Here is a 19,535-nt window from a genome sequence, read left to right as displayed (position 1 = left end):
CACTCCACTCACATAGTTGTAGGCCTGATGTGATGTCATCACATCACACCTACACATGCAGGAGTAGGAGCGCAGCGTTAAAGCAGGAGCTGAGCTGTGACAGCTCCTGCTTTAATTGCCTATGTATTCAACTCTGAAACCGGGACATACTTCCTGCCAACCGGGACAAGACGCCGAATCCGTGAATGTGCTGCGGAAATCAGGATGGTTGGGAGGGATATATATATATGTATATATATATATATATATATATATATATATATATATATATATATATATATATATATATATTTATATATGTTCTGTGCCTCTAATCTGATAATTCTGATAACCAGTCACTCCTTATCAGTACAAAGCTAATGGAAACAGCCTCTGCAGTAACGCTGCATTTTACAGTCCAAGTAAAGTGAATCCTGTCTCTATCCCTCTTCCCTCATAGATTGCAAGCCTTTGTGGGCAGGGCCCTCTATCCGACAGTGCCGGTTGGTCACTGTTAAGCCTGGTTCACATCTGTGTTCGGTATTCCGTTCAGGGTGTCTGCTTGGGGACCCCCTAAATGGAAACCTATATGCATTAAAAAGCGATTAGCTAAGAAACCACACAGACCCCATAGACTATAATGGGGTCCATGTGGTTTCCACTCGGTGTCTGCATGAATCCTGCGGAGAGAAACGTACTGCAAGCGCTGCTTTTCTCTCCGCATTTTTTGCCCCTTTCAGGCGGAAACCGAATGGAAACCTCACAGACCCAATCATAGTCTAGTTAACCCACTTTTTTAGGCAAATTAGATTTCTGTTTGGGGGTCTCCAAGCGGACTCCTCAAACGTAAACCCGAGCATAGATGTGAACCAGGTCTTACCTTATGGTACATGTGCCCAAAAGGGAGCTATAGTCTTTTTCAGGCTGGAACAGATTTGCGATGATTGTTACTGAAAATTCATGGCTGTCGGCTTCTATGCCATCTGTTTGGCAATATTTTAGGTATACTTACCAAGCTACATTTCTGGTTGCAATGTATTTTCTATAGAACGGCATTTTGGAACACTGTACAAGCATGAAGTAACAACGTGTAAGGGGGTCTAACTCCTATGCTGTGTTGGTGTTACCTCACTCCTGTCTGAACTGAAATCATTACTGTTGCCAAAATGCTAGTAATATATAACAAATGAGACCGATATCAGGAGTTAAGTAAAAATAAAATGCCCAATGTTCACATGTGTGTGTATACCCTGTAATGTGTATGTATGCCCTGTAGTTAGTCTGCGGGGCAGACAGCCTCTGTGGACACACACATGTAATTTTTGTCTCAACCTGGTGTGTGTCTTATAGTAGGACACGTCTTTTTATTCTAAACTACTTGACATGTTCAGCTGGGACCTTTACTTGATACCTTTACTGGGACGTTACCATACAGGCCTGAAGCCTGTGCTAACAGTAACAGGCTGTTACTGCTGGCACAGGCTTCGAGTCTGTATGATATTGCTAGTACAGGCTTCAGGCCTGTATGGTATTGTCCCAGACCACGTGCCTTCTGGGACATTACCATACAGGCCTGAAGCCTGCTTGGAGTAACACCAGATCCAGGCGAGGTGAGTAACACTGTTTATTATGTTTCCTCTGAAAAGACCCCCGAGTATAATGATGGTAGTTGGGGATCGCGGCCTTGGCTTGGGCCTGCTCACAGCCGCCCAGGGGGTCCTATAGAAGAAGGAGAAGTGGGGGTAGCCAGGAGCAGGCCCAGAGAGGTAGGTAAATAGGTCGATACCTGCTAGGGATTCTCCAGAGGTCTAAACCAGCTCAGGAGAGGGCCGCTCGGTTTGTTTTCAGAGCAGCCCCCTCCTGCGCTAGTTTAGAAAAAAAAAATCAAATTCCTCCAAAGTGCCACCTGAGCCCATTGCCTAACTACGCCTCATTAGAGGTGCGGTCCTGACTACCAGGCCCTGAAACATCAGGTATCCCACAGGCTTCTCTAAAACATTGGATGAATCCTGTATTATAGATAACACATAGTTAGTAGGGGCTCAGTACATATTTTGCATTAGGGCCCATGATCTGCAAATTACACCACTGTCCACATACATATTGTCTTTCACTACATAGGTCCACAATATAGAAACAATATGAAGATACTGCAATAGGAACATATCCCTGCAGTTTGTGCACAATACTACAGTAATATGATGATAATATAATAAGGAACGAGTGTTATCTGAATTCTGTCAGATAATACTCAGTTTCTTCCTGAAAATGATTGCAAGCACAAACTCTTTGGTATTAATATCTTCATTTATTTTGCTTGCAATGAAAAAACACAAAAGAGAATGAAAAAAAGTCAAATCATTGATCATTTTACACAAAACTCCAAAAATGGGACAAAAATAATTGCCCCCTCAGCCTAATACTTGGTAGCACAACCTTTAGACACAATAACTGCGCACAACCGCTTCCGGTAACCATCAATGAGTTTCTTACAAGGCTCTGCTGGAATTTTAGACCATTCTTCTTTGGCAAACTGCTCCAGGTCCCTGAGATGTGAAGGGGGCCTTCTCCAAACTGCCATCAGGAGATCTCTCCACAGGTGTTCTATGGGATTCAGGTCTGGACTCATTGCTGGCCACTTTACAAGTCTCCAGTGCTTTCTCTCACCACCATTCTCTAGTGCTGACCTGAAGTGTGTTTTGGGTCATTGTCCTGCTGGAAGACCCATGACCTCTGAGGGAGACCCAGCTTTCTCACACTGGGCCCTACATTATGCTGCAAAATATGTTGGTAGTCTTCAGACTTCATAATGCCATGCACACGGTCAAGCAGTCCAGTGCCAGAGGCAGCAAAGCAACCCCAAAACATCAGGGAACCTCCGCCATGTCTGACTGTAGGGACCGCGTTCTTTTCTTTGAAGGCCTCTTTTTTTCCTGTAAACTCTATGTTGATGCCTTTTCCTACTTTTGTCTCATCTGACCAGAGAACATTCTTCCAAAACGTTTTTGGCTTTCTCAGGTAAGTTTTGGCAAACTCCAGCCTGGCTTTTTTATGTCTCTGGGTAAGAAGTGGGGTCTTCCTGGGTCTCCTACCATACAGTCCCTTTTCATTCAGACGCTGACGGATAGTACGGTGTGACACTATTGTACCCTCGGACTGCAGGGCAGCTTGAACTTGTTTGGATGTTAGTTGAGGTTCTTTATCCACCATCCGCACAATCTTGCGTTGAAATCTCTCAATTTTTCTTTTCTGTCCACATCTAGGGAGGTTAGCCACAGTGCCATGGGCTTTAAACTTCTTGATGACACTGAGCATGGTAGACACAGGAACATTCAGGTCTTTGGAGATGGACTTGTAGCCTTGAGATTGCTCATGCGTCCTCACAATTTTGCTTCTCAAGTCCTCAGACAGTTCTTTGGTCTTCTTTCTTTTCTCCATGCTCAATGTGGTACACACAAGGACACAGGACAGAGGTTGAGTCAACTTTAATCCATTTCAACTGGCTGCAAGTGTGATTTAGTTATTGCCACCACCTGTTAGGTGCCACAGGTAAGTAACAGGTGCTGTTAGTTACACAAATTAGAGAAGCATCACATGATTTTTCAAATGGTGCCAATACTTTTGTCCACCCCCTTTTTTATGTTTGCTGTGGAATTATATCCAATTTGGCTTTTTGACAATTCTTTTTGTGGCTTTCCATTGAAGACAAATTAAATGAAGATAATAATACCAAAAAATTTGTGATTGCAATCATTTTCTGGAAGAACATGAGTATTATCTGACAGAATTGCAGGGGTGCCAATACTTTTAGCCAACACTGTATATCATTGTGTTACATACTAGACATCAAACATGTCATTGTGCTCACAGCAGATATGTATAGAAATGTCTCCTATCTGCTAATACATAATACATAGTACAAGAGCTTGTTATGAGCAAAAAATATCATTGTAAATTTATCATCTCCCTTTTACCACCACAAGGGGGCACCTGCATAATTGTATAAGAGCTGTATACAGAGCATCCCTAGTGGTGGGAGCAGGAAGCTGATATTTTTACATTAGTGTGGCATCAATAAGGTAGTGCTGTGTTGTAGAGAAATGGAGCACCAGAGCCTTTGCAAATATGTTAGGAAATACTCCATATTATTAATACTGCTGTGTAACAGTAGCCGCAGGTTTGATGCCCCTGATCCTCCCGAGGGTAGAAATGGAAAACAAGCAGTGCATAGAGATAACAGCAACTAGTAAAATCCAGACCGCCCATATCATGTTTAGCCGTACAGTCCGCACATATACAGTGCTTGGTTTGTTCCTTATGGAAAGTCTATGATGGCTTTTACTCCAGCCATATGATTTACTCCAACATCTGTACTGTAAGGCTGTGGAGAATCCCTCGTGAGGACCTGCAGGAAGATCACCTGCCATCCTTTGACTAAAAAGTCCTTGTCTTTGTTGCAGTCAGCATCAGGTAGTAGCGTAGTAGGAACATTTCTACTGTTCACTGGGATTTCTGAATATTCCCTTCTTTGCTGAATAAATACAATACATGTAGGTTATTGAAAAATAAATTACATTTCTATCAACATCAGAAAATGCTGCAAATATCGTAGAGCCACACGATTAATTTGTTCTTCGTCTTGGTACCAGCAGGTGGCAGCAGCTTACTGCATCTGAATCAAAGGATGTTTTATTAAAAGGAGCCTGTCATCAGGATTGGAGAGGTTTCCTTTGCAGACTTTCTGCTTCTATTATACCTATAGGGAAATTGCAGGCATTTCTGTAGGTATAAATGACATGCTGAGATTTCCAAAACTATAACGGTTTTGGAAATCGCGGCATGCTCACTGGATGTATTTTCATACCTCCCAACTTTTGAAGAACTGAAAGAAGGACGAAATGTGCGGTGTGCGTAGTGCGCTGCGGCAAATTTAGCCCCGCCCACTTTTGTGTTGACTCCGCCCACTCGTAAATTTTTCATGTGCCCGCACACAGTATAATCCTCCTACAGTCACCCGTAAATTATATGCCCCCCCTCTATCTCGTCCCCAGTTTCATATACACCCTTCATCTGCCCTCAGATTCATGTCCCCCCATCTCTGCCCCCAGATTCATGTCCCCTCCATCTTTGCCCCCAGATTCATGTCCCCTCCATCTCTGCCCCCAAATTCATGTCCCCACATCTCTGCCCCCAGTGTCATGCTGTCCTCTCCATCTCTGCCCCCAGTGTCATGCCGTCCTCTCCATCTCTGCCCCCAGTGTCATGCCGTCCTCTCCTTCATCTGCCCCCAGATTCACTTTCCACCTCCCATTAAGCTTACCTTCTCCTCCGCTCCCTCGCCGCTCTCTGCGCGCCTCTCTCGCTGACACATATGCGGCTGAAGCAAGGAGCTGACACAGGTCAGCTCCTCACTTCGCCGCTGCGTGTCTCTCTCGCTGACACATATGCGGCTGAAGCGAGGAGCTGACCTGTGTCAGCTCCTTGCTTCAGCCGCATATGTGTCACATCGCGTCTACAAGCCAGGAGCCGGTGTCAGCGGCGAAGTGAGGAGCTGACACAGGTCAGCTCCTTCCTTCAGCCGCATTTGTCAGCGAGAGAGGCGCGCAGCGGCGAAGCGAGGAGCTGACCTGTGTCAGCTCCTTGCTTCAGCTGCGTATGTGTTCAACTCAGATCGGCGCCCTCTGGACGCAGATCTGAGTTGAAATCGGGACATACCTCCCTCCAACCAGGACCGCGGGACATGTCACCCAAATCGTGAATGTCCCGCGGAAATCGGGACGGTTGGGAGGTATGGTATTTTTATGCAATGTGTGGATGGGATTCACTTTACTCTACAAAAGTGGTGAGTGGGGCGCCGGTGATGAGATGTGTTGATGCACCTGTGGTGATGCTATGCTGCACAAAAAATGCACCACAAAGGCACCAGAAATGCAAGGTTCACTTTTGGCCACTTTTATAGGAGATAAATAGAGATGAGTGAACACTATTCGAAACAGCCGTTTCGAATAGCACGCTCCCATAGAAATTAATGGAAGTGGCCGGCCACTTAACCCCCCGCGTGCTGGCTACGTCCATTCATTTCTATGGGAGCATGTTATTCGAAACGGCTGTTTCGAATAGTGTTCGCTCATCTCTAGAGATAAATAGTACCAGAGGTGTTGGCTGCTCCTTATACCCTATAAAATTACAAATGTGGGGGAAAGGACTAGATTATTTAGCCTTCTGATATCTTTATTTAGGCTGTGTTCACATCTTCATTATAGGAACAGTAAAGTGAAATCCAGATCTAGACGGATCTATCATATGGCAGACACAAATAGATCCCTATTGACTATAATGGGGTCCATCACTTTTCTGTTACGGTGTTCATGATATTTGATAGAATCTGCTATGGAGTCTTCTAACAGAATCTTCAACACAAATGTGAATAGAGCCTTACACTTCGTTCATATCTGCGTCCGGTATTCCATTCGGAGTCTATACCGAAACTCATCCTAAACCACGATAAAACAGGTGATAGTGTGTCTGAATAGGAGCACAGCTGCAGTACCAGCCCCAGCCACTATGCAGGGACCGGAGTCAACTGCTTCTACTCCAGTGATGTACAGTATATAGTGTAGGTATCGAGGTGGACCTGTACTAATGAGATATTTATGACCTATTCTAAGGATAGGCAATTCAAAAAGAAATTAATTGACAACCCCTTTAAATGATGTCACTGGAGTATGGAGCAGTACAAGTGTTTGCAGACATATTGGATATCAGTAAAAGGACACTGTCATCTTTGGCCCCTCTTATGGCCACACTATCATACAGGTCAGAACAGACACCATTAATAATGGGGAGAAGACATCTTATTTTTTTATTGAAGTATATTTCCACAATTGATAATCATAACAAACCAAACAGGAGCCATTGTCATCCATGATATTGTATATCCACTTCCACTATCTGTAACACAGGCTGGATTACCAGGAAAGTCCACACACTGCAGGATCCGGACTGGTCTGTGGGGGAGATAGACACTTATTACAATGCAGGGAAATCTGTCATTATATAGAGTAGATCTACTATGCCTTGCACACCCGTTTTAATGATTTAAAAGTCACAATTTTGTGAGCAAATTGATGTTTTGTGCAAAAAAATTGCAACTTTTAGATTCCTGTGCCACCTTCGCCACTTTCCCGAAAAACCACATGGTAGGACAGAAGGAACGCCTCATTCAAGAGGAGACATTTACCTCGTCATAAATGAGGTGCACATCCTCTCACCGGCTTAGGCTAATAGCCCATCAGCACCATGGTCTTAGTCATTGGGGTCCACTTGGGGACCTGAACAACAATCAGCTGAAACAACGGTTACACACAAAGGCCGGTGGATCCCATTCAGTATAATGGGGTTTGCCTGGTTTGCACCGTAAAGTGGTGGAGAAAAAAAAAGTCCTCCATGCAGGTCTTTTCTCTACAACCGTTTCTGCACGTCCAGTGCAGATGTGAACTTAGCCTTGAGGGTTATGAAGACTGGCGTTAAAAATCTTTAAAAATCTGCCCCAATGTGCTTGTAACATCAGTATGTTTCTTTCATTATGGTTTTATGGTCAAAGAAAATAGTGCTGAAAACCCATAAAAACTAAATTTTTCTTGCTCTTCATCAGAGATGACCCCTTTCAGAATAGGGCTCTAGGGAAGACCAGACATCGCTCCAGTCCGGTGCTATTATTATACTCTGGGTTCTCCGCACACCCCTGAGTATAATAATCGGAGGCCCAGGGAAGTGAATAAAAATAAACACTAATACTCACCTTTCCTGGGCGTACTGGCTCCGACTGTCTTCAGCATCTTCGGCCATCTTCCCGACATCCCTGCTGAGGGCTGTGATTGATCCTCAGCGGTCACGTGAGGGTACACTGATGTCATTAGGCCGCTGCGCCCCATTTGACCGCTGGTGGTTGATCACAGGCCTCACTCACATGACGGAAGAGCGACAGAGAGGACACTAAGCCCAGGAGAGGGGAGTATAACTATTTATTATTTTAAGTCACCTCCCCTAGTCTAGTATCTATTGAAAAGGGGCCTGGCGACATGCTGGGGCACCTTTTCATTTACAATATGTATAACGGTCGGGGAACCAGGCTTTCCCTGACTGCTTCATAGTTGTATGGGGCCCTGGTCATCTCCAGCTGGCCACAGGCCCTGTACCTTGCTGGGCCTGGTCGCGGGCGCAGTCCCTGCAATCACCATTATTACGCCACTAACCACAGCTGAGGCGAACTGCAACTAAAAAAGCTATGATGAAAAAGCAATGAAAATTCAGCCAGAAATGCTGCGTCTCCTCAATGGGATCCTTAGCCCAAGGTGAGAATATCATTGTCTTTATATTTTAAAGCACAAAGCTTATTGGGTTGTGGATTGTCTGAAAGACGAATATTTTGGAGTCGGACAGTTTTGTTGTTTTTAATTTTTTTCCATTGCTAATCCACAGTTATCCATGGCGTGTGAATTCGGCCTTATAGAATGTTGTGTATCACGGCTGCTTAGAAAGGAAGACTAAAAATAGAGCTGTAGATGTACAACCGCAATGTATGGAACAGCGTCTAGGACTCATTGGTTATACAACCCAGATCCTGTTACCATGACGACACCAGAAACGAGGCCTGACAATTATATGACACGTCTTATAATTACAGGCACATTTATTAATGGTGATCTATTAATAACCAATGTATTATCCCTTACCTATAGTTGTCATAGCAGTTGTATAGAAACCCCCTGCGGGACAAGACCGACTGTAATACAGCAGTGCTATTCTCTCCACACGAGTCCCTGAAAGACACGAGAAAACAGAAGGCTCAACATTACAAGATTCTATCATCTATCTATCTAATCTATCTATCTATCTATCTATCTATCTATCTATCTATCTATCTGTCTGTCTGTCTGTCTGTCTGTCTGTCTGTCTGTCTGTCTGTCTGTCTGTCTGTCTATCTATCTATCTATCTATCTATCATCTATCTTATCTAACTATTGCATATATATTTATATCTGTCTGTTTCATGTGTGTCTATGTCACCACAGGTGGACCACAGTAAATAAAATTGTGGGTGTATAGCCCCATACAAAAATCTATCATCTATCTGTCTTATATTTATCTGTTTACCTGTCTTATTCATATCTCTCTAGCTATGTAAATTCCTTTAATGGTCACCTTATACACAGTATCTTGTACATCATATTGGAGGATGTGCATGAAAATGTTCCAGAAGTTTTATTGTCCCACTATGTGTTCGATATATGGACCATGCTTGAAACAATGTAACAACCACATTTATTTATTTATTTATTTATTTTGCTATTGTGTTGAGGGGGGGGATTAGAACATTTTTGTAATATACTTAACCTATCTACTTTCCTTTTATTAGAAAACAGGCTATGAATTTCCCATTAGGAACATATCACTACATGGGCTCATTGCCTTTGTGTAACATCTTGACAGTGTCATGCTGTGTTCTTGGTCATTCATGTGTAAATGCCTGAAGAAGGAGCCTCGGGGCTTTAAGAGCTGCAAATATCATTTTTCTGGTTAGCCAATAAAGGTCTCCAAAGCCCCGATGGAAAATCTGTAATATGTAATCTATCTATCTCCTATCTATCGAATATCTATCTATCTATCTATCTATCTATCTATCTATCTAATATCTATCTATCTAATATCTATCTATCTAATATCTATCTATCTAATATCTATCTATCTAATATCTATCTATCTATCTATCTAATGTCTGTGTCTGTCTCTATTTATCTGATATCTATCCACCCTTATCATATTATATCTATTTGTCTATCTCTAGTTTATCTATCTTTCTATCTACTTACTTGTTTTTCTATGTTAAACTGTATCTATCTTAGGTAAGGTTCACACTGCCATTCATGTCCGCTCAGAAGGTGTCCGTTTAAAAAAAAAAAAAAAAAAAAAAAAAAAAAATGGACACCTATCATGACGGACACAAATGGACAGTAACTGATGTCCATTATATGTCCGTTGCCCATAGAGTTCAATGTTAAAAAAATAACGGACACTTGCCGTCTGTTTTTTCAAACGGACAGAAAAGTCCTGCATTTTGGAATTTTTTGTCCAATTGAAAAAATGGACGATTGTAGACACAAATGGATACTAAAGGACACAAGATAAAATCCTATTGAAATTATTGGAAATTGCAAACGGAGCAGCTAGGGTCCATTGCTAAAATCTTGTACGGACAATAACCATGGACACTGCTGAGCGGCCACCAACGGTAATGTGAACATCCCCTTATTCTTGCCTACTCATACCTGATACTTCTTGTAAGCTGGCTTCTGACAGATGCAATGATATTTTTATTCTATATCCTCATCCCCTTCTTAACAGCCGCAACCCTTTCACAGCTTCATGCCGCCCCTAAATGTTCTTTTTGCCCCCCCCCCTTCCCCCGCTGCTTGTTTTGATGCAGTTCCCTGATGCCATGGTTGTGTTGAGGGTTCTGCAGGACCCAGAAGGTGTGCCAACTTTTAAGGAGTGATGGCAAATAATATCTAAACTTCTAAATAAGGTCTTTTTTGTCATTGCCCCCCCCCCCCCCACCCACCAAATTCCTTTGTTTTAAGGGTTTCATGGTTGTAGTTTCCACTGTGAACTTGCTTGGACTATTTGCCAAAATCATGGGCTTTCATAAAGTGTTGTGCCCCTCGCAGAAGTTATAAGAAAGCACATTTTTTTCCGGACAAAAGCTGCCGTTTTTCTTGAATCAGGTCAGGGCAGTTACCCAATGACGGGTAAGCTAAATATCAAAATCTTCACTTTAACACCAGATACATACCGGAAGTGATTACCTCTATGGCAATGTGTAATAGAACCATAGTAATGAATGGCCTGGGAGCCTTCAATAGACTCCTGTCTGTAATGGCAACCGCTGACGTCCCAGAGAGTGATGGTCATTATAAAATGCTGCACATTTTAGATGCTGCAGTTAAATTTACTGCAGCATCTAAACAGTTAACATCCGCGATTAGTGCTGGCACTGAACATGGCTATTAGTAGCAGGTACTGTCAGTATTATACAGCTTATGGAGAGGGCTCAGCTCATTAAGGGGTTAATAAGCGCCCCTCCATTCATTCCAGCACGGTTCTAATCTTTTCTCTAGCCCCCTCCGCTCCATTGATTATTTCTATTAATTTCATTAGCATACACACCACAAAATAATTCTGTTCTTAAAGGAAATGTCTGGTTTAAAAATAAAATTTCAATAGAGACAATAAAGAAGAGTCATTCAAGTTCCTCATATTAACCAAAGTGCAAAGCAGCTACCAAGAACATCTTTCTCGGGAGGACCCAACATATCAAAACGTTACCAAGACACCCTACTGATATCAACACAAGCTGTGTAATTCTTTCTTTTCTCTGTGGTGGCGCTGCAGGAAAACAGGACACTTGTTGTCAGATCCCGCAAGGTCGCCTACAACTGATCACTGGTGATCCTAGAGCAATATACCCCTATTACTGGGGGACCCTTTAAGAAATGAGGACCGACCAAAGCAAAGAACCCCATTTAAGAGTAATATTTGTGAATCCTGAATACTCTGAAGATTTATTGATACTTACACATTCACTCCATCTATTTCATCCATCACCCAGATGTTAATGCTGGAAACATTGTCTCTTTGAAAATTTGGAATTTCAAAGTCAGCTAAAAAACTTCATAGGGTAAAAAGAAAATGATAATGAATGATGTGAGATCAAGAAGAAAAAATAAAGAAAAATGCGAAAATTAAAGATTTTAGGTAAACATTTTCTTTATAACATAAAAATTATAAGGTTACTAGTAATTCACTAGTTGTTTATTTCCTTCAATGGCAAGTTCCTTCAACAAGTGTCTATTTAAAGGGATCTTATCAGGTCATTTGTGCTGTCCTATAAGCAGGATATGATGGAACGAGAGAAGCTGAGCCCTTACTGGACTCCTAGGGGACACAGTGAGAGTCCTGCTGACCCACCTGCACACAGTGATTGAGAATCCTCTGTGTACACAGTTACAGGGAGAGCTGGCAATCGCTGTGTGTGGGCAGGATAAGCCGGACTCTTACTATCTCTACTAAGAGTCTTCTCAGAAGTTACTTGACTTTTTACTCAGAAATCCTGCTTGAAAACCTATAATCCTATATACCACAGAGCTAAGCTTCTCTCCTCTATCATATAACCCTATATATCACAGAGCTCAGCTTCTCTCCCTCTATCATATAATCCTATATATCACAGAGCTCAGCTTCTCTCCCTATATCATATAACCCTATATATCACAGAGCTCAGCTTCTCTCCTCTATCATATAAACCCATATATCACACAGCTCAGCTTCTCTCCTCTATCATATAACCCCATATATCACAGAGCTCAGCTTCTCTCCTCTATCATATAACCCCATATATCACAGAGCTCAGCTTCTCTCCTCTATCATATAACCCTATATATCAAAGAGCTCAGCTTCTCTCCCTTATCATATAAACCTATATATCACAGAGCTCAGCTTCTCTCCTCTACCATATAACCCTATATATCACAGAGCTCAGCTTCTCTCCTCTATCCTATAACCCTATATATCACAGAGCTCAGCTTCTCTCCTCTATCATATAAACCTATATATCACAGAGCTCAGCTTCTCTCCTCTACCATATAACCCTATATATCACAGAGCTCAGCTTCTCTCCTCTATCATATAACCCTGTATATCACAGAGCTCAGCTTCTCTCCTTTATCATATAACCCTATATATCACAGAGCTCAGCTTCTCTCCCTCTATCATATAACCCTATATATCACAGAGCTCAGCTTCAATTAAATTAAATTTGTATGCACATATCTGCCTGTATAATCCTATGACTTCTCACCTGGGCACAGGGAATCCACCTCCTGGTGTGGATCCATTCAGCATGATCTGGATTTCCCCAGAGCTGTGTTTAGCATACTAAAATGTAAAGAAGACAGAAAGGCTCTCTCCAGATTCACATCAAGTAAGACCCTTTTGTGATGTGTCTGTTGTAAACAATAAACTTTCACAAGGATTTCATACAAAGAATTCTGTCTAGTGTGTATCCTCTGTTTTCCTCCTGGAAACGCATGTATGAAGCAAGTGTTACCATTCCCCTTACCTATGGGGCATGTCCATATATACTCTAATACTATCTAATAACAGCTGCCGGTTTCAGACATTGCAGTGATCTACCCTATTGCAAAAGCACCTAGTCAATTTATTCATACATTTCCTGGAGGAATAACAGAGGAAATTCACCATTTCAACAAACATGTTCCAGAATTATAACTTCTAAGGAATTTATTAAACCAACATGCCAAGGGTGCTGTAAGGATCTGTGGTGATCTGACACCCAGCACCTCCATTGATCAGCTATTTTGGCAGCCATTATACAGAGAATGTAGTAGGAAGCAGACAGCGCTGTTCTCTGTGTGGTGGCTGAATAGAGTCACTGCAGCTTAACTCTCTTACAAGTGAATGATTGCTGATCTGCAGTACCTGGTCTGGCCACCACACAGAGAAAAGCGCTGTCTGCTTCCTGCTCCATTCTCTGTGTATCAGCTGCTGAGAACTGCTGATCGGCAGAGGTGTGGGGTGTCAGACAACTGATCTGATATTGATGACCTAACTATAGGATAGGTCATCAATATTTTGAGCTTGGAAAATCCCTTTACTAAAACATAATTATACAGGGGAACAACTTACAGTAACAGAAGTCGACCTCCAGAAAGACTCCTCAGCATTGTGTTCACACTCAGATGTAATAGGACAAGAGTTATAGTCAAATCCTAAAGTGAGAGACAGTATCCGTACATTAATATTAGGTATATACCTGCAATAACATGAAATACCATGCTATAGTCTCTAAACTGAGAGAAAATCATATGGCGTTAAAGAACATCTCTGGTCAAAAGAAGTCCTCATCTTATCTTCTATTCAGGAATAGAAAATCCCCTGTCCAGTTTCTCCGGGGATTAGGAAAGAAACCTAAAGGGTGGACAGAGGCACGAGTGTGAACGACCCCTTACAGACATGCATTAACGTGTAGTGATCACAGGGGTGTATGTCTTGGTACTATTATATTTCACCATACTGGCTTCCATTCTCTGGAGGTAACAATGAAGGTTCTCATTCAACGAATGTCACCAGAGATCTTGGTAATAGTGAGAAATTAATACAGAAAGTATACAAGGGTATTTCTGGTATCAATTACATATAGTTTGATAGTTGTCTAACCTGAATCTCTGCTTGATCCACAGAAGTACAAGTTATCCGCCAGCCATCCCATCAATGTGTCCCCGAGAGCCATGTAGCGGTTTCCTCGGTCTGAGAGTCTGTGAACTAGTTGTTTGTTGTTTTCCCAGAAAAGTGACTGCAGACAAGAATATCAATTTATATCTCTATCGATCTATCTATCTATCTTATATCACTGTATATTATAATTATTCACCCCATCCCAAATCAAACTACTATTCACTGACTATACATATGTATATTTTATTATTATATTATACTGTATTTCTCACTTCCTTCTCTGGAGGACTCAGCACGTCCATGTATTACCATGTACTTACATTCATTCCAAAGGGCATCATGCAATACCACTTTTCTCCAGCAGTGGCCGCTAAAGGAATAAGATGTGACTGTCCAGAGATTTCCCTAACAATAACACTTGTTATTGTTTTCTGTTTTGTTACTTTTTTGTTACTGTTGTTACTTTTTTGTTACTTTTGTCACTGTTTTCTCTGAGCCGAAGAGAGTCTTTAGAAAATGTTCATCTATATTACAGCGGAGAGCTGTCCCCTGTCCTCACTACTGCAATTTATCAGCCCAATATCCATGGTGTATAGCGAACACGATGGATACAAATATATAGACCTTGCAGCTGACAGCAGGTTTGTTCTGATCTTGAAAAAGGTGTTAAAATTATTTGCAAAATAAGATTTTTTTTCCCCTAGAATTAGGCTTTATTTACACAAAATTAAATAACTTTTTATTTTCCATCAGGTTGAAAAAGTTGATCTTTTACATTAGTGATGAGTGCACCTTAAAGGGCCGACGTCAATAGCATTGCCTTATGTTTACCTGGCACCCTATCTAAGCCCTAAATACTCACTTACTATTTATACATAAAACTGTGACCTCTTAAAGGGAACCTGTCTCATGAAAAATGTTGTACAATCGGCGGACAGCATGTTATAGAGCAGAAGGAGCGGAGCAGATTGATATATAGGTTTGTGGGAAAAGATTGAGTATAACCTGTCATTTCTCCATTGAAATCTCTGCCCTTTTTGTGTTGAGTAGTGAAGGAGGCGGAGCTATCAGTGATTGACAGCTATCTCTGTAGGCAATATCACTGATAGGACCGCCTCCTTAACATCTCATCATAGAAAGAGCATAAACTTCAATGGACAAATGGCAAGTGATACTGAATCTTTTCCCATAAACCTATATATCAATCTGCTCGGCTCCTCCTGCTCTATAACATGCTGCCGGCAGATTGGACGCCAATTTTCATGCGACAGGTTCCCTTTAATATGTTTCCTAGATAATATACTTGATACAGAACCTTATTTGCAGGGATGTCGTGGAGTGCCAGGTTGATGTAGCGCTCATAATCAGATGGGGCTACAGAACAAGGGTCCTTGTTGAGAAAAGCACTTGTAAAGGCCTCCCATATATCTGAGCAGTTCTTCTTCCTGTTGTGGTGATAAACATACATGATATGTATACTGGTAATAATGGAGTGGAGGTATCTAAAACACATAAATGAAAGTTTTCTACTACTCTCATTCCTGTTTCTCGAGGAATGGCGCTAAGAGGAGCAAGAGCTGCCCTTTATTGGAATTCCGGAGCAAGCTGAGACTTTGCCATTAATCCATTTACTGTCCAAGACCACCAGGGCCGTCACTGTCCTCAGGAAATGCTATATGTGCTATAGATACATGTTCCGACTCCTAGGACCCGCACCTTTCTTATTCAACTGGGCTCTCCTGACTGCTGTTTTGTGGCCACTGTACATATGGATAAGTGGCTACCAGGTTCTCTCCATTCTCTTCTAAGTGAGTTCTCAAAAATAGCTGGGCACACTTAAATTTTTTCACTTTATAGGTATTATTTGGACACTGACTGGCAGTTTTATTTGTGCACAGAATGGCAGTATTGTATGGGAAATATGCAGTCATGGTATTTGGGTAATATGTGGTAGCATTATTTAAAAACTGTATGTAAGTACTGTTATAGGTATTGTATGGCAGTATTATTTGGACACTGAATGGCGGTATTATGTTGAAAATATGCGGTAGTAGTGTTATGGGGGAAATATATGGTAGCATTATTTGAAAACTTTATGCAGGCATTGTTTAGACAATGTATGGTGGTATTATTTGGATACTGAGTAATATTATTGTGTGGGAAACATAGTTGGGCTATGTGAGCAATATATTATTTGAAAACTGTATAGAAGTATTGTTTAGATATTGCATGGCAGTATTATTTGGCACTGAATGGTAGTTTTGTGTAGAAAACACGCAGTCAGGTTATATGGGCAGTTTATAGTACCATTTTTTTTTTTAAAATTGTACATGGACAATGTTTAAGCATTATACGGTACTATTATTTGGATACAGAGTGACATTATTGTGTGGGAAATGTAATCGGGTTTTGTGGGCAATATATGGTGATATTATTTGAAAACTGTATGGAAGTATTGTTTAGGTATTGCATGGCAATATTATTTGGACACTGAACGGTAGTATTGTATGGGCATTGTATAGATGTTTTCTTACTTATAGATAGAAACATTTGAGTGAATATAAATCTATGTTTTCCACAAAAATTCTCAATGGAGACCCCGGTTGCCTCTATACTATAGGTGGTTCTGTGCTAATAAAGCAACAGCCAGAGATGTCTGGTAGTAATATAGACCAAGGCACTTACCCTACAGATGGATTGACCGTTTCAATGTAGTCATAACACCTGCCAATTACAATATCCTCCAAGTTTGGGGTTGTACCCGGCCCTTTCCATTGTTCTGTAGCTTCCAACTGTATGATGACGAACGTGCCCAAGAGCAGGCTTTTCAGGGTCAGATAAGAGGGTTGCATATTTGATCTATTGCAGCCTATGAAGCTGATTCACCTACAGTACAAAATGGAAGGAAACAGTAATTCACATGAATAGGTGGAATGGTCTAGAGCAGTCGTTCTCAGCTGTGGTACGTGTACCCCAGTGGCTATGCCATGCAGTTATGCTATGTCATGGCAGATTTAGTGAGTGGTCAGCTTCTAAGGCTCCTGGGGCGCTAGTGCTACCCAAACCATCCACTAACGTCAAACACCAAGGACAAAGTGGCCACCAAACAGAGGCAAATGTCAGAAGTTCCACACTTGAGATCAGTAGCAGGATCTGTCTGACAGACACCATGGTGTACTCAGCTGGAATTTTTTTCATGAGGGGGTACTTGGCTTGAAAAAGTTGAGGAATACTGGTCACATACTACTTCTTATGTCTTCAATTCAGCAATGGTTTTCTTCTTGCCACGGTTGGCAGATTTGTGGAGTGCACCACTTATGCTTGTTGTGTGGACAAATTCTCCCACCTGAGCTGTGGATTTCTGCAGCTCCTCCAGAGTGACCATGGACCTCTTAGCTGCTTCTTTGTCTCTTGTGATATGTTTTCCACAACTTTATATCTGACCTGCCTGGTGAGCCCCTTGGTCTTCACTAGTGTTCTCTAACAAACCACTGAGGCCTTCACAGAAGAGGTGTATTTATACTGAGACTAAATTACACACAGCCAAACTCTATTAACTAAATCATTGACTTCTGAAGGCAGTTGTGTGCACTGGATTTTATTTAGGGGTTTCAGAGTACAGGGGGTGGAAGACTTTTGCACGTCACACTTTTTAGATTTTTATTTGATTAGAAATGTGATAACCAGGTATCATTTTCCTTCCACTTCACAATTATCTGTTAATTTGTGTTGGTCTATCACTTAAAATCTCAAGAAAATACATTTTAGTTTGTGGTTGTAAGATGATAAAATGTGAAAAAGTTTGAGGGGTATGAATACTTTTGCAAGCCACTGTATGAGCATATTTAGTAAGGTTACTTACTGTCTGTGAATATCATCCCATCTGTAACCACATAAGCAGTCAGACGTAGAAACAAATACATAGAAGACTTTTCTTCCATCCAAGCTGTGAGATGTGCAGAATGTTCAGTCTACGTAAGAGTACTGAAAAATAATGGTCTCCTGTGTTGAAATTGACAGCAGCCCCCACACAGCAGCTTAGGAAACTATTAGCTATTTCTAAGGGTCACTCAGGGATATTCTATTTTCTGTTTATGTAGCATTGAAGAGAACATAGATTACATTTACACAATATGCAATAACCGCTAATATATCCAAGTATCACTGTAATGTGTAGCCATGATTGGTAGATGAGTCTCTGCATGAAGGAGGTGACAATAATATGTATATTACAGATTGGTCTGGGTTTTTTTTTTCTACTTATGTATAGATAAAACTTTACAGCTTGGCTCATTGGAGTAGGCCGCCTGATACTGAAGCAGTTTCTGTGTCAATGTCACTCTCCGGCATGCTGAGAATCTTTTCAGATGACATCAGTCTAAGGCCCAGTTCACATCTACACAGACTTCATTGGGGTCCGTTTGTTTTCTGCACAAATCATGCAGAGAGAAAAGTGGTGCCTGGGGTCTTTGGGGTCCGTGTGGTTTCTTAGCTAACCGCTTTTTATTGCGTTCGGTATTCTGTTTGGGGGGTCCCCAAGTAGACTCCCCGAACGGAATATTGAATGCAGATGTGAACCAGGCCTGACTCCAAATTGTTACTTTGTCAATTGCACAGAGAAAGTTGTTTGCAGGGGTGTGTTAAGGCTGTGAGGAAAACCAACCCCTCCCCTGATACTTTCCATACAAAAGCTACTGGTCAATATCAAAGACATAACCGATAAAAGATCTGCACAGCAGAGAGGGGTCTCCAGGGAGTCTTTTTTTTCCTTTACTTCCTTCCGGAGTTTTTTGATGCTGTGTCAAGGGTTTCGGGATGCCTCTAACTCCGGGTCATGTGATCAGAACTTGCACTTGGTCCCTTGGTACATGGATGGGATTCCAAGTTTTAACAACAGGGGGAGGCCGAGGGCATTTGCACATACACCTGAAAGAAGAGCTCACTTACCCTCCAGGGGATCTGAGAATGCTGTCCCGGATTCCCTGTTAGCAGGTGATCCAGGAGCCACCACGGGTGTAAGGTGAGTCTTAATCACTTGGGTATAAGAACACTCTCATTTTAAAGGGACATATTCAAACCATTTTTTAATGAAAATAGATATTTTAATATTTGCTTGTTTGTTTTTTAAAAACATTTCAGTTTTCACATTGGTCACTAGAATATATATAATAGGGTGACATATCGTGCTTTCTGTAGCTCACTTCTCAGCTTTACTGTATAGACTAAGAGAGAATAAGCAGAGT

General features: G+C 41.6%; 1 protein-coding gene across 1 annotated transcript in view; it reads right to left on the bottom strand.

The window, feature by feature from the left end:
• Nucleotides 1–6,841: 6,841 nt before the first annotated feature.
• The window catches only part of LOC142218831 (ADP-ribosyl cyclase/cyclic ADP-ribose hydrolase 2-like), a 29,687-nt gene continuing 16,993 nt past the window's right edge, over nt 6,842–19,535 (bottom strand). The window contains exons 2-9 of the mRNA XM_075287824.1: nt 16,978–17,178; nt 15,608–15,737; nt 14,275–14,410; nt 13,744–13,826; nt 12,896–12,972; nt 11,615–11,707; nt 8,715–8,801; nt 6,842–6,986 (exon numbers count right to left, since the gene is read on the bottom strand). Coding sequence (XP_075143925.1) covers nt 6,842–6,986; nt 8,715–8,801; nt 11,615–11,707; nt 12,896–12,972; nt 13,744–13,826; nt 14,275–14,410; nt 15,608–15,737; nt 16,978–17,144 — 918 coding nt within the window. The 5' untranslated portion in view covers nt 17,145–17,178. The remainder of the gene's footprint in view (nt 6,987–8,714; nt 8,802–11,614; nt 11,708–12,895; nt 12,973–13,743; nt 13,827–14,274; nt 14,411–15,607; nt 15,738–16,977; nt 17,179–19,535) is intronic.

The sequence above is a fragment of the Leptodactylus fuscus genome, chromosome 1 (genome assembly GCF_031893055.1).
Source record: "Leptodactylus fuscus isolate aLepFus1 chromosome 1, aLepFus1.hap2, whole genome shotgun sequence".
In the NCBI taxonomy this organism is placed as follows: domain Eukaryota; kingdom Metazoa; phylum Chordata; class Amphibia; order Anura; family Leptodactylidae; genus Leptodactylus; species Leptodactylus fuscus.
Note: the sequence above shows the minus strand (reverse complement) of the source record. Positions and strands in the feature narration are given on the sequence as shown.